Source organism: Tetrao urogallus, assembly GCF_951394365.1.
Source record: "Tetrao urogallus genome assembly, chromosome: 27".
Lineage (NCBI taxonomy): Eukaryota > Metazoa > Chordata > Aves > Galliformes > Phasianidae > Tetrao > Tetrao urogallus.
In genome coordinates this window covers 2,292,726-2,307,567 of record NC_136840.1, presented here as the reverse complement: position 1 = coordinate 2,307,567, position 14,842 = coordinate 2,292,726, and the positions used below count along the sequence as shown (strand labels likewise).

Below are 14,842 nucleotides of genomic sequence, written 5' to 3'. Positions count from 1 at the left end.
GTATGTGTGCATATAGAGGTGTGTGAGTGCAGGTGTGTGCATATAAAAGTGTGTGTGAGTGCAGGTGTGTGCATATGAAGGTGTGTGTGTGCATATAAAGGTGTGTGTGTGCACATAGAGGTGTGCGTGTGCATATAGAGGTGTGTGAGCGCAGGTGTGTGCATATAAAGGTGTATGTGTGCATATAGAGGTGTGTGAGTGCAGGTGTGTGCATATAAAAGTGTGTGTGAGTGCAGGTGTGTGCATATAGAGGTGTGTGTGTGTGCATATAGAGATGTGTGAGTGCAGGTGTGTGCATATACAGGTGTCTGTGCATATAGAGGTGTGTGAGTGCAGGTGTGTGCATATAAAGGTGTATGTGTGCATATAGAGGTGTGTGAGCGCAGGTGTGTGCATATAAAGGTGTATGTGTGCATATAGAGGTGTGTGAGTGCAGGTGTGTGCATATAAAGGTGTGTGAGTGCAGGTGTGTGCATATAGAGGTGTGTGTGTGCATATAAAGGCGTGTGAGTGCAGGTGTGTGCATATAAAGGTGTGTGTGCATATAGAGATGTGTGAGTGCAGGTGTGTGCATATAAAGGTGTATGTGTGCATATAGAGGTGTGTGAGTGCAGGTGTGTGCATGTAGAGGTGTGTGTGCATATAGAGGTGTGTGAGTGCAGGTGTGTGCATATAAAGGTGTATGTGTGCATATAGAGGTGTATGAGTGCAGGTGTGTGTGCATATAGAGATGTGTGAGTGCAGGTGTGTGCATATAAAGGTGTATGTGTGCATATAGAGGTGTGTGTGTGCAGGTGTGTGCATGTAGAGGTGTGTGTGTGCATATAGAGGTGTATGAGTGCAGGTGTGTGTGCATATAGAGGTGTGTGAGTGCATATAGAGGTGAGTGCAGGTGTGTGCATATAGAGGTGTGTGATTGCAGGTGTGTGACTGCAGGTGTGTGAGTGCATATAGAGGTGTGTGCAGGTGTGTTAGTGCATATAGAGGTGTGTGAGTGCAGGTGTGTGCATATAAAGGTGTGTGAGTGCAGGTGTGTGTGAGTACAGGTGTGCATGTGTGTGCATACAGATGTTTGTAAAGGGCACAGGTGTGTGTGTGTGTGTGTGTGTGCATATAGGGGTGTGTGTATAGGTACACGTGTCCACACAGGAATATGTTTCTGCACAGGTGCATGGCAGGAATGTTTCCAACCCCTTCTTCACCCATTCCTGCCACCAGGAGCACCTATTTCTCCTCCTTTTCTTCCTCCTCCACCCCCAGAACCCACCTGGGCTGTGAGCCCCACATTGACCCCCATACCATCCATCCCCACTACCTCTTTTACCCCCAGATTCAGCCCCCAGGCTGCACATGGGTCGCCCCACCTGTGCCCACACTTCTGCCCTCCCCTCTGGGCCATGGCTGAGCACAGCCCCTCCAGCAGCTGGAATTAAGTATGAAAACAGCAGTTTTGGAGCCGTGTCCCTGCCTTGGAGAGCAGAACCCATCAGCTATAAATAGCCAGCTCCATTAGGTACACAATGTGCAATCACAGGCGGTGCAAATTGAGACTCAAGCCCACAGCAAATTGCACCCAGGCAGTGGCCAAATGAGTCAGGGAAGGGTCAGCATGGCTTCTGCTGCCCACAGCTGCCTGGAATGGGGACAGCTCCAATGGTGTGGGTTATAGGGACAAGGAGCTGCACCTGAGAGCACCTTTTGGTACCCAACAGAGCTGGAAGGAAGATGGGGACCAACACTTCAGCAGGGTCTGTTGTGACAGGACAAAGGGAAACAGTTTCAAGCTAAAAGAGGGAGATTTAGGCTGAGTATAAGGAAAAAGCTGCTTACAGCAAGGGTGGGGAGGTGCTGGCATAGGTCACTCAGAGAGATGCAACCTAGAGACATTCAAGGTCAGTCAGCATGGGGCTCTGAGCATCTGATGGAGCTGTAAGCACCCCAGTTCATGGCAGGGGAGTTGGACCAGATGGCCTTTAAGGGTCCCTTCCAGCTCAAATGACCCTATGACTCCACGATTCCATGACCCCGAGCACAGCTCCATGCGTGCAGGGCACACACTGCCAGCTTGCTGGTACGCATAGAGACACTCCAGGTGTGACCACCTCATGCAAAATTCCATTCTCAACACCCAATCCTGGATTTAATGGAAGTCATACTATTAAATTAACACGACAGGCAGCTAATTACAACCCAACCAAACTCCTCCTGGCTTTCCCAGGGCATTATTTCATTCATTCAGGACTACAATACCCCAGTGCTGGAGCCAAGCTCAGAGCACAGCAGCAGCACAGTGGCTGGCTGGGAGGATTCGTGGCTCGCAGGAGAACATCTTGCGCAGCTCCCCACGGAAGCGGTCGTGCAGCCAGGCGTAGAGGAAAGGGTTGCAGCAGGCGGAGCTCATAGCAAACCAGTGGCACAGCAGCTGGATGAGCAGGAAATAATGCTTGTCGATGAGGTCGATGTCGATGTCACGGATGATGTTGAAGACGTGGATGGGCAGCCAGCAAACCCCGAAAGCAGCCACCACCAGCACGATGAGGCGGAAAATCTTCCTCTTCCTCAAGCGGTCAGATTGAGCTTGGCTCTGCGTGGGATGCCCGGGCACCACGCGGTTCCGCAGCTTCACAGAGATGCAGAGGTAAGACAGGGAGACAGCAGAGAGAGGCAGGATGTAGGTGACAATCAGCGTGCTGTAGGCATAGGCCAGGCGCTGCTCCTCCTGCTCCATCCAGAACTCCTCACAGATGGCAAAGCCCTGCTGCTCGAACTCCACGTGGTACGTGTGGGCCACAGCAGGGGCCACCAGAGCACAGGACAGCAGCCAGATGGCCCCCACCACATAGATGCAGCTGGTGAGCGACAGGCGCTTCTTCAGGGGGTGCACGGTGGCATAGTACCTGTGGGAGAGAGCACCCCATAGCCCTTAAAGTGTGGGGATGGAGGGTTAGGGCGCGTTTCCCACCCCAGATCATCATCACGGCAAGGCTGGGATTTCACGTGGCTCCTTCCCATTCTATCCTGCATGACAGCTGTGCCTCACTGAGGGAGAGACTGAACCCTCTGCCTGCGGTCAGGGCACAGCCACTGAGCTGGGCATGGGCTGGGAATGCAGCAGAGCTCCAGCCAGGGTGTGCCACAGCCAAAGGGACTGGGATGAAGCCACACAAGATGAAGCTCAGTAATGATTCACGGTGAGGACCGTGGATGCCTCTGTAGTAGGAAGAGCTCAAATTTCTGCTTCCATCCCCAAAAAGCGGCTTTGATGAAGAGCAAAAGAACAGGGCAAGCTCATGCAAGTTATACCTCAAACCCACTGGCACAGAAGCTCAGCTCCACAGAGTTTTCTCAGCTATTCCACCTCATCCTCCCTTGGTTCTGCCTTTCCCCTTTGCTCTAGGGCTCTCTCCCCCAATATCAGTGGTTTGGGCCCTGCCTGGCTTGTGCAGCTTCTCTGATGAAGCCATGTATTTATGGAAACACAGTTTTCATACATTCCCTCCCCCTCCCTCCCACTACCATCAGGTCCTGCCTGTGTCCATTTCAGAAAGCACAAGCACTCTCCATTCAGGTGACAGAACACAATGTAATTTTGGTGCAAATTGGTGCAGCAAAGGATGAAAACCCAGGATGAAAATCTCTCTGCTCTGAGGTGGAGGAAGAAGGCTGCGCTGGGGCACTTTGCTGGAGCCCATCCCTGCTGTGCTCACGATAGAGCTGGTGGCATGGGAACATTGCAGACCCAGGCGTCAGCTCCATTGGCACAGTCACAGCAGTGCCACCACCATTGATTTGAGCACAGTGAAGTTGCTTGTACAGCACAGCCTCCCGTTTTGGGTCCATGGAACTTTTATATGGGGGCAGATCTGCACATTTCTAAACCACAGGCATCACCAGAGAAGGCAACATCCAGCCTGAGCTCAGAGCAGGGGCACTGCTGCCCAGTGACAAAGCCCCTGGATGCCCACACCCAGTTTGGTAGCATTGCCCACTGCATAGTGCAAACAGCACCAGAAGTGCTACAGCTGGGAGCACGAACCCATCAAACAGCAGCTCTTCTGTAGCACCCATGCAGCAGAAGCCCTGGGATTTTCCTTTTCCAGCTCTATGCCCAGCACTGAGCACCCTGAGCTGCACCACTGAGCAGCATCAGCCCCATCCTGCCCATGGTGGGGACCCCGTGCCACCCCCATGTCCCCTTACCTATCAACTGCGATGGCCGTGAGTGTGAACACAGAGACATAGACTGTCATGGGCTGCATCAGGAACACAAAGTAGCACAGGAACTTCCCAAAAATCCATCCCTGCGGGTTGAAGGCGTACGCCAGGGTGAAGGGCACGCAGGTGGCACACATCAACATGTCCGAGAAGGCCAGGTTCCCAATGAAGAAATTGGTGACGTTGTGCATCTTCTTGCTCTTGCAGATGACGTAGAGCAGCAGGTAGTTGCCGAAGATGCCGATCAGGACCACCAGGGCATAGCAGGGGATGATGAGGGGCTTGAAGGACTGGATGAGCTGCACCCCAGTGAACTGTGTGCTGCCGTTGGGGCGGCTCTGCAGGGCCAGTCCAGAGGAGCTGGCATTGGCACCATCGCCACCGGGCTCCATGGCCTCTTTGGGGTGGCTGTAGGATATCCCAGGACTCCAAAACCCAATGGCTCAGGTGGCTCCCATGGACATGTCCTGAGCCTGGGAGTTCTCCGCTGCAGCCTGCTGGCAAGGGAATGGTGTGCAAGGGGGTCAGAAGAGAGGCAGTGCCAGCAAGCAGCCCCTTAGGGATGGCAGCACAAAGTGGAACAGCTCCACGGAGGGAAGAGAAAGGAGAAAGAGGAGCTCTGGCCCCAAAACTGGGAGGGATGCACTCACCTCAGCCCGGGCTCAGCAGCAGAACACGGAGCACTCCGGCGGCACTGCAGGAGGGAATCGCAGCTCCGCCAGAAAGGAGCTCCTAATGCTTCTGGAAATCACAAAGGACGTTAATGGGTAAACGAATAAGGATGCTCTGCTACTTTTGCACTGTTGCAGCCCTGCGCGCCTGCACTCCGCTCATCCGTCCCCGTAACGAGATTAGCCAGGCAATCCAAACGTCAGGGCTGGCAGCAGCCGGGCTGCACCTCTCCTCTGCTGCGATCCGAGAGGCTGCACTGAGGGTAACCCGCCGTCCTCCCCGAAGCCACGCCGGACTTTCGTTCAATCAGCCGCAAAGGGAAAGAGAGGGGGGGGGAGGGAAGGAGGGAACTCACCGGCGCCGGCTCTGCCCATGGGGAGAGCATCCCCAGCACAGCACAGCTTCCACCCCCCCCCCCCCCCCCAACTGAATCATCTCAAACCACACCGCAGGCAAACTTTAATTTCCTGAGCTATTTCCACACATCGCCTCCCGCTCTTCCTCCACACAGAGCTCACAGCTCTGACCGTTTCTCCCCGTATCAGCTGTCGTTTGGCTCCCGAGTCCGATTAAGTGAAGAAAAACCCACTCCAAAGATTTCAGAAGTCTGTGCTGTGTGCTGAATGAACTGCACAGGGCTCCTATTGGTGTCAGCCCCAACCTTCACCTGCACCCAGTGCCACCCTCACAGTGACACAGATGGGACCACACACCTCACACTGGGGCACCAGGAAGGTGCAGAGCCCAGCACCCCGCTCACTCCTCTTTGGTTCCCATGGCACTGAGTGCCATCTATTACTTACCTGGCAGTTGCCATGGTTATGCCAAAGCCCTCTCTGTGTTGCAGGATGCGGCCACAGGAGGGGTGAAGGCATGGCCAAGCACAGCCCTCCTGTTTCAGGGCGCAGCTGCAGCCATGCAGGGACCACACTGCTTTTGCAGCCAAGTCTAATTGATGGCTCACGGTTTGTGCAGAGTGAGTTCTGTCCCCACAACCCCATGGGGCAGAGAGCTGCTCCTTTCAGGGTACCACAGCAAGGCAAGGAGCTGCATCACAATCTTACAGCACTTTACCTGTTTGCTTCTCCTGCCAGCACACAACAGGAGAAACTGTCACCCTTTGATTTTTTAGAGCAGCAAGGATGGCTCTCACACAGGGCTGGGGTATTAAAACCCAGAGTAGGGAAGGTGAGTGGGGAAGCAGTGCTGTGCCCAGGGGGCATCTTTCCAAACTCATCCCATTGCTGTCAGCCCAGTGTGCCACCAGCCCACACCCAGCTCTGCTCCTCATTCCGCTGCAGAGAAATTCCCAGCCAGCTGCTATCATGCAAATAACTGATTTGGGCAATTTTCCTCAATTAGGAGCTTTAATTTGATTACTTCAATGGCTGCTTGTTCTGAACAGACTTTGGCTGCATTTCCCTGGGCTGCTGTGAAAGCTGCAACGTAACTTTACTCTGTTTATCCAAGCAATTGCCAGAGTAATTCCGACTGGAACAAAACCACCATTATGACTGCAGATTGATTGGCAAAAGGGCTGCACAGGGGGGACACAACACACACATTTTAAGACCATCTGGGAGGTGCCAGTGTAGGGAAGGGGCAATGGTGCTCAATAGGATGCTCTGAGACCCACAGCTCAGCAGCACAACCCACAGCATCCCAGCAGCAGCACAATCAGAACACGATTGAGATGGAGAGAAGGATCTATCCAAAGCAGAAGCCCGTTGTGTCCTTGTGTAAGGATCCATCCCATCCAGAGCTGCAACTATTCTCCATCCTGCGCTGCCCTGGCATCGTCCTCATCACCTCCATCCATATCCAACAGCTCTTCCTCGTGGGCTTTGCACTTGGGGACATCTTCCACTATGGGGAGGAGCATAGTCAGGCCCAGCACCCTGGTGTGGGTGCTTCCTACAGGGCAGGGCTCCCCATCCCCAGGGCAGAAGCTGCCACAAAGCCACTGCAGGACCAGCCCTGCTGCTGTCCAGCCCCATAGCCCAGTTAGGACTCACAGGTAACGTGCTGCCCGCTGAGATAAACCGGTCCAGTTCCACACTGCAGCATGAAGGTGACAGGAGGGACAAACTCCAGACCTTTGAGACTGATCTGCAAAGAGCCAAAGCTCAGAGCAACCCCCCAGATCCACCCAGCCTCCACAACAGCCACAAGACAGGAGATGCACTGCAGCACAGAGCGCTTTGCAGGCACAGCCTGGACAATTCCAGAGCTGGAAAAAGTCCACAGATTACCCAGGGTGAATCATTCCCTGTTCTTACCATGGGGAGCACTGAGACACGCAGGGATGCGATGGGCACCGGTTTGTGGTCTCCGTAGGTGTTCTTGGACTCCACAGCCACCACGTGCAACTCATCCCTGGCATCGGCCCCCAGGGAGATCTGTGGGTTGGGCAGAGCCCCCATGACAGAGCAGAGGCCCTACAGTGGGGCAGCAAGGTGACACCAGCAAGCCCCACACCTTACCGTCTTCAGCAGGACCAGGTGCTCTAGGAAGTCATCATCCTCCTTCACCACGCAGCTCTGGCTGTTCACACCCAGCTCACAGCCTGTGGACACACAGCTCAGTCCCTGCGTGCACCAGCTGCTTCCCCTGCAAACCTCAGGGGTGCAGAAAGCAAAGGGAAAAGCACCCTTTGCCTCCCCCCTACAATGCACTGGGGGCTGCTGCTCACCCCACAGCACAGCAGCTGTCCTGTCCTCTGACAGTGACCTGAGAGCAGGGGAAGAGCTGCTCATCCTGCACAGCACCAGGAACCAGGCCCTACAGAACAAGCACCAGAGAAAGCAGCCTTCAGCTGGTCTGTAATTGTAACAGGCAGAAGAAAAGTGACTTTAGAATGCTTAGAGAAGGTTCCCAAAGTCCAGAGCCAGGGCAGCATCGTGCTGGCAGCTCCCACCAGCACAGCTTGCTTTCTGCAAGAGTTGGAGGCAAATAGAGCAATGCCTTGTTGGCTGGGATAGCACTGTTAAATGAGAAATAAAACCACAATGACAGCATTAAGAACAGCATTAAGAACAGCACAGCCCATTGAAGGAGGCTCGTCCAGCACTAAGGTCTCAATGGAAACCAACCCCAGCCCCACACATTGCCCTGCAGCCCCCACCTGGCCAGAAAAAGCACCGAACACGAGCTCCCCTTGTGCTGCAAATAAAGAGCAGCGGCAGCCCATCAGCGCTGTAAATCGGAAATGCAGCGCAGGTGCTGCGGAGGACAAATAGAGGCTCTCAGGTGCTGTCAGTGTATCCTCAGAGCTCCTTTGCTCAGCGCTCGGGGCGGCTGCAGACAGCAGCGAAGAGCCACAAGTGGTTCGAAGCTGCAGGACCACCCCGGCGGATTTGCTTTTCTCTTTATTCCCGTTACACGTTACGAGTTCCGCGCAGCGCCGGGAGGTGGCACTGAGGCTCCGGATGGTCGCCGTGGCTCCGCTCGGACCCCGCAGCCTGATTCCGAATGTGAATGGGACGATACGGCTATTTGCTGGGCTGGCAAACCCCCGGGATGGGGCGCAGAGCCTCCCTGGGGCTGCGAGCAGCACAGAGGCTGTGCCCGGTCCTTGGGAGGGACCCCCAGGCGCTATGGGGATGGGTGCCCGTGAGCATCCAGCCTCAGGCAGCCCCCTACCCTTAGGAAGGGCAAGGCGCCGGTGATGCAGGTGAAAGCTGCCGAGTGATTCCCGAGGTTTATTTCACACAAAAGCATTACAGTCACCACGACGCACGTTTACAACCGATATCATCCCCGAAGTCCCAGCGAGGTGGGACGGTGCGGTCACAAACACCCGTGTTTTTTTTGCACAGCGCCCTCTGTGCCGCTGTGCTCCGTGCTGTGCATGGAACGGCCGTGCAGCGGTGCGGTGCTGCTGCCTGTTCCTACAGCACGCAGAGGCTTCAGAGCAAGAGCAGAGCATCACCGCCGCCAGAACCCACAGCATCGTGCAGGGCTCTGGGGAAAGCCTCTCCTGCAGCACTTTTTATCCCTCGCTGCTCTTCCGCCTGTGCTTTTCCCTTGCTGTGGCTCCCAGCATCACACCCGGCCCCGGGAGCTCACTGCATTGTTTGGGGCAGGACCCAGTGCAGATCACGGAGCAGTTTCTTGCCAGCAGGAGATCCTCTTTTCCTTTGTCAGCGACACAACCTGGGAAGATGGGGTCCCGTGGGCAAGCAGAGCTGCTGGTCACCACGTCCCAGTGCCAATCCATCTGTGGTGGCAGCGTCCCCATCCCCAGAAGCTGTGCTGGAACCTCATCGTGAGGGGCTCAGGATCTTTTTGCTGCTGCCTTTATCTCTCCAGCACCGGAGGATCCCCTTTGCTCTCCGTGTGGGTGCGTGCACCAGAGGGTCCTTCCAGCGTTGTACCCTCAGTGCCACTCCTTCCCCACACAGCGTCCCCATCCCAACATCTGCAAGAAGACAGCAGGAGCTGACGGTGTGCATCCCCCCAGCATCACAACTCTGGGGATGCAAAGCAACCACTCCAGGAGCTGAGCCCCTAGAAGGAGAGAGTGCAAAGGGGGGTCCTGGCCTCAGCAGCAGAGCAAGCTGCTCTGAAGGGGGTTAAGCACTCTGGGCAGCACAGAAACGTGTCAGCAGACGCCTGCGTCAGCTCACATGCCCGATGCAGGCACATGGCTGTGACCCAGCCAAGGGCTGAGCTCCCCCAGGGAAGGGGACAGCCAAGCTGGTCAGAGGGGACTGTTGCAGAGACAGGGGTGGCCCTGCTGCAGCCAGACTCTTGGGTCTCCTGTGGCACTGCTCCCAGATGGAACACACACTTACAGTGCTCCCTGCTCTGCTGCATTCCCAGTCAGACCGAGGGACCCGCCGGCATCTCTCTGCTGGTGAACCTTAAATGAGAGAGCATAGAGTGTAAAGAGCCCACATCCTCCCCATAACAGCAGGGGCTCCCTGAAGTCATCGGGAGTGAGGGGAGAAGGGAAAAGATCCCAGGGACAGGAACACACTCCTGGTGTCCCAGCAGCGTTTTACTACCTGAGGAAATGAACCTCATTCCGGTTGTTGGGGCACTCCCAGAAAGGGACAAAGTGCCCAGGGAGGCACAAAGAACCTCAGCTCTGCAGCCTGGCAGGGGGCTTTAGGGAAGCCCAAAGGCGTTGGGCAGCAGTTCCCATTCTATACCCCATCCCAGTGCTCACCAGCTCTGCATTCATCAGACCGCAGCCCCATCACCAGCAGTCCCCCAGAACAGCACCCTGCACCCCAAGCACGCACACAGTACTCACTCATCCAGCTGCTCGCACAGCATGTTCTGCGTGCCCTGCAGCCAGCACTCGCCCAGAGGCCGCTGCTGGTGGCCACCAGCATGTGATGAGGCATTCTCCTCCCTCCTGCCGCTCCCCTGCACCTCGCTGTCCTCCCTGAGCTGCCCGGGGTCCACAGCCTTGCCGTCCTCCACGGGGTCCCCCCGAGGGCTGAAGGCACAGGAGCAGTGCTGTGGGTCCTGTGGGGCAGCGTGCAGCCGGCGGTCGGCGCGGCGCGGGCAGCAAAGCAGCTTGCGGAAAGCGCTCCTGAAGTCGGGGCTGCGGCAGTAGATGATGGGATTGAAGGCTGAGTTGACGTAGCCCAACCAATTGAGGAAGAGGAACAGCTGGTCGGGCACCAGTGGCCGGCAGAACACCTTGATGATGTTGGCCACGAAGAAGGGCAGCCAGCAGAGCGTGAAGGTGCCCATGATGATGCCCAAGGTCTTGAGCGCCTTGTGCTCCTTGATGGCCAACAGGCGGGACGGCCGACGCCACCGCCCTCCCCTGGAGCTGAGGCTGGGGTTCTCCTGCAGGAACCTCACCTTGTCCTTGCCGATGAGCTGGACGTGGCGTGTGGCCACAGCAAAGACACGGACGTAGACGAAGATCATGACGAGCAGCGGCACGTAGAAGGAGACGGTGGAGGAGACGATGGCGTAGGTCATGTTGGTGACAAAGTCACAGCAGCGTGGATCATCGTAACAGCGCACCGCCTGCTCGTCCGCCCCGTCCCGCCACCAGTGGTTCATGATGGGCAGGAAGGAGATGAAGGCAGAGATGGCCCACACCATGCACACCACAGCCCACGCTCTGCCCTTGGTCACCAGCGCCTCGTACTGCAGCGGTGCCGTGATGGCCAGGTAGCGATCCACGGCGATGGCGCACAGCGTCTCGATGCTCGCCGTCACACACAGCACATCCAGAGAGGTCCACAGCTCACACACCACCGTCCCATAGGGCCAGTGGCCGCTCAGCAGGATGGTGGCCCCCGGTGGCACCACCAGCAAGCCCATGACCAGGTCGGCGCAGGCCAACGAGGTGACAAAGACGTTGGTCATGGTCTGCAGCCGCGGCGTCTTGGCGATGGCCACGATGACCAGCAGGTTGCCGGCCACGATGACCAGAATGGTGATGCTCAGCGCGGCTCCCACCGCCCACTGCCGGCTCAGAACGGCGGCCCAGCTGCAATTAGGGACGGTGCCGTTGCCTGCGGGAAGCGGGGTCATCACTTCGGCGGGGGGAGAGGGGGGGCGGCCCAGCTCCGTGCGTTCCTTTGCCCCCCGTGCGCTCCACGGCTGCCGGGGCCGGAGCGGGGCTCGGGGCGGCCGCCGCCGTCGAGGCTGCACCGACGTCGGACTCCGTCCGTGGCCGCTACTCGGAGGAGGAGCCTTTAAAGGCACGGGGCGGCCCCGGGCTGCCCCTATGCGGAGATCAATGAAAGCAAAGCGGGAGCACCGCCTCCCTGCTGCCCCCGGGCCGGATACCCCCGACGCTGCGTAGCCGGACCCAACTGCGCCCCTCACACCACTCGCCTTTATTCTCCACGTACACGGCTCCTAGTTCCTTATTGTGCATCCTGCCCTGCATCCCAGCTCTTTGCTCCGTGCTCCTCTCTGTTCTCCTCGCATTCCAGGGTACGCAGTGAAGACACTGACCCGGCTGCCATCAGAACAGGGATGGCAAAATGACAGCCTCGCCCCAAAGAAATCATCCAACAGCCGCTCTTTCACCGCCACATTTAATGCCCGAACCCTTTCCCCAGCTTCTGTAACCACGCACTGCTACCCCCTTAAGTTTGAGTCAGTGCTGGTGATTTTGGGATCCCCATAATCCATCCTTTGGGATGCCCAGGGAGTTGTGCACCGTGCTGCTCCCATTCCTGCCCCTGTTCCCAGTGCTGCTCCTTCCAAAGGCCCCTGGGCAGACTCCAGGGCAGGGCAATTTTTTCACTATCAGCTATTTATACAAATACTGGAACTTCTAAGACGGGCGCTCTCCAAATATGGCGTTTTGAAGTTTTGGCCAAATGGGGGGAATGTTGACAAAGAAGGAAAGGAAATGTGTAAATAATTATCCAGTTGGCATTTCTTCCCATTCATGAGCTAGCAAAACAGAGCCCGCTTTTTTTACAAGCTTTATCTTTACAAGGCTGTTTGGGTTCTTCAAAGCGGTCAGATGAACTCCTGATGCAAACAACCCCTTCAGCTCCACCTCTGGCACTAATTGCTGGCACAGGCTGAGTTCTGAGCTTACTATTTCCAGTGTGAGGTGTCACTGGGCTCAAACGACGCATGGCATGAGCAAAACGTGCACAGGGAGAGCCACAATCTTCTTAGTGTGATGGCACACGTAGCCCCAGTGTGTGTTGGCACGTGGAGCCATAGTGAGTGTGCCTGAAAGAATAAAGTGCTGTGGGAATGACAGTGGATAACAGAAAATGAAGGCTTTGGGGTGTTTGCATGTTCATGGCACACTCTGACCACCTGCCTGCTGCCATGTGGACACCTATATGAGATCCTTCCTCCTGAAAACACTGAGTGTGGCTCAGTGTTTTCATCCCACTTCTGCAGCTGGAAAAGCTGAAGCCCAGATGGCTGCTCCACCAGCACAGCATTCGGCTCCTGGCAACGAGCAGGAACCCACCAGCAAAGAGGCTGGAAATGCCTCCTGCAAAGCAGAGATCCTGCACAGCTCTCTCTTGCTTTCTCCTCCTGCCCCCTTTGTCTCCCTGCTGTCCCCCTCCAAGGCCCAGCAGCCACCACGGCATGTGTCCCCTCTGCCACCTCTGCCATGTGCCACCTGCACAGTGCTGAGCAGTGGGAGCCCTGCCAGCCACGGGGACCCATGGGGTCAAGTGGCTGTTTGAAAAACTCTGGGAAAATATGTTTATGCCACAGATCAGAGCAGCTCCCTTGGCTGCTCTGTTGCTACAGAATAAACAATGGATGTTTTAAAAATACATCTTTATAGATAGAGACAGGATGGATTAGAGAAGATCCCTTCTTGGAGAGAGCAGAATTGCAGTGGGAACAGGCAGAGCAGCACAGCTCTGTGCTCTGGGAGCTACCAGCACCCATGGGTGTGTTTGGAGGGGAGAAGCCCTCACCTGGTCCTGACAGTCTGGGCACACTGGCACTGCTGCCTATGGGGATGTAGAGCCAGCTAGCTCCTGTCCTGCAGCCTTCCCCCATGCCAAGGAGGCAGCGTGCACACAGCAAACCCTAACAATGTGTGTAAGGCCCACAGGGAGTGCTCAGGTCCTATTAATCCCCTGTACCCAGCGAGGGGATGAGGCATACAGCAGTGCCTGGCACAGTGCAGGTAGGGGGGAGCACTCCTGTGAGCTTTAATCCTCCACCTCTCATGTTCAGTTTGTAACTGCACCCATGAGCCCCACAGAGCTGGCTGCGCCCTGGCTCCAAGGCATGGAGGAGGCAGAGAGGAGGGAAGGCAGCGTAGAAGTGATGGGCACACGCCAGCTTCTCCTCCCAGCGTCATTAAAAGCAGCACACTGAATCCTGCCAAGCCTGAGTCAGGCTGATGCCACATCAGGATAAAACAAAAGCTTTTTATAGCTGGGAACTCTTGCTCTCCCCAGCGCACTGTCTGCACGCTTGCTGTTACAGAACAAGTGATAAAAGCAGCATGAGCCACTGCAGCATCGCCGCTGCCACCGCAGGCTGGGACACAGGCTGGGTGCTGCCAGCTCCTCTTCCTCATCAGGACAGGAAAAAGAAGAGCTCTGCACAGAGCAGGGCAGAGCTGCACCCAGTTCAGCTTTGCACCAGTAAGGGATGGTGCCAAAGGGCTGCTGGAGCCAGGGCTGCATTGCAAAGTGCAGCGCATCCCCAGGGCCACATGGCCACACTGGTAGGGCAGGAGTTGCTCAGGGAGCATGGGTTTAACCCAAACCCTATGGCGTGGCATTGGGATGGAGCACTGGGATGGGCAGGGGGCAGGGCAATGGCAGTGGCTGTTGGCAGTGGTCCCTCTCTGCCTTTACTGTTTGTGCTGGTGATTAGTCGCCGTGCTGAAACATTGGGAATAGTTTCCATATCGGATTCCCAAATCTTTCTTTGAAGTTGTTTGGGACGATCTGTCAGCACGTTTCCTTGTCAGCACATAAACAGGCTGTGAGGGAGCATTAACCCCTGGGTACTGCCTGTCCCAGGAAGGCCGGAGGAAGCACTGCATAAACTCTGAGCTCTCTATAAACTCTCCTCCCCGAGGGTTGTCGGATGGGCTCAGCCAGCTGCAGGAAGTGAAGCATTCTCTGCACCAAACAATTCAAACTAATAAAAATGGGATGTTCTGCTGGCTTCCGTGCAAGCAGCCATTTTTAGAACCAAGTTGGCCAAGGCAGGCTCCAAATCCACCACATCTGCAAGGGATGCACGGTGTGCTCCTGCCCTTCCCATCCCAGCCCTGTGGGGTGGGCGGATGCTTCAGGTGGGAGCGCAGTCAGGTATGGAACACAGAGCACATGGCAAAGCTTCCAGGGCATTTCCATCCCCTGGGCTGAAGGGATTTGCTCACTTTTATGTGCTCTGCCAAGGCTTTGCAGACACACTCACAAGTGCTTCTCCCTCTCTCCTGCTGACTGGTTTTCCAGCAGCTATTGCTAAAGAAAAACAGAAGTGGAGGGGAAGGAGGGACGAGTCTGCAGTAACAGCG

At 56.2% G+C, this 14,842-nt stretch overlaps 3 protein-coding genes across 3 annotated transcripts; all 3 read right to left on the bottom strand.

Annotated features, from left to right (window-relative positions):
• Positions 1-2,269: 2,269 nt before the first annotated feature.
• On the bottom strand, positions 2,270-4,607 carry LOC306956013 (prolactin-releasing peptide receptor-like; the record flags this gene model as incomplete). The annotated part of the gene is made up of 2 exons (XM_079547409.1): positions 2,270-2,897; positions 4,201-4,607. 2 exons carry the CDS (start codon positions 4,605-4,607, stop codon positions 2,270-2,272), a joined length of 1,035 nt encoding a protein of 344 aa, XP_079403535.1.
• Positions 4,608-6,655: 2,048 nt separating this feature from the next.
• On the bottom strand, positions 6,656-9,127 carry LOC306956106 (nucleophosmin-like; the record flags this gene model as incomplete). The annotated part of the gene is given in 8 exon segments (XM_079547520.1): positions 6,656-6,753; positions 6,903-6,996; positions 7,167-7,286; positions 7,371-7,453; positions 7,580-7,739; positions 7,743-7,748; positions 7,752-7,870; positions 9,043-9,127. Coding segments are annotated over 8 exon segments (765 nt in total).
• A 584-nt stretch (positions 9,128-9,711) lies between these two features.
• ADRB3 (adrenoceptor beta 3) lies at positions 9,712-11,394 on the bottom strand (the record flags this gene model as incomplete). The annotated part of the gene is made up of 2 exons (XM_079547461.1): positions 9,712-9,751; positions 10,148-11,394. The coding sequence occupies 2 exons, from the start codon at positions 11,392-11,394 to the stop codon at positions 9,712-9,714; spliced, it is 1,287 nt and encodes a 428-aa protein (XP_079403587.1).
• Positions 11,395-14,842: the final 3,448 nt, after the last annotated feature.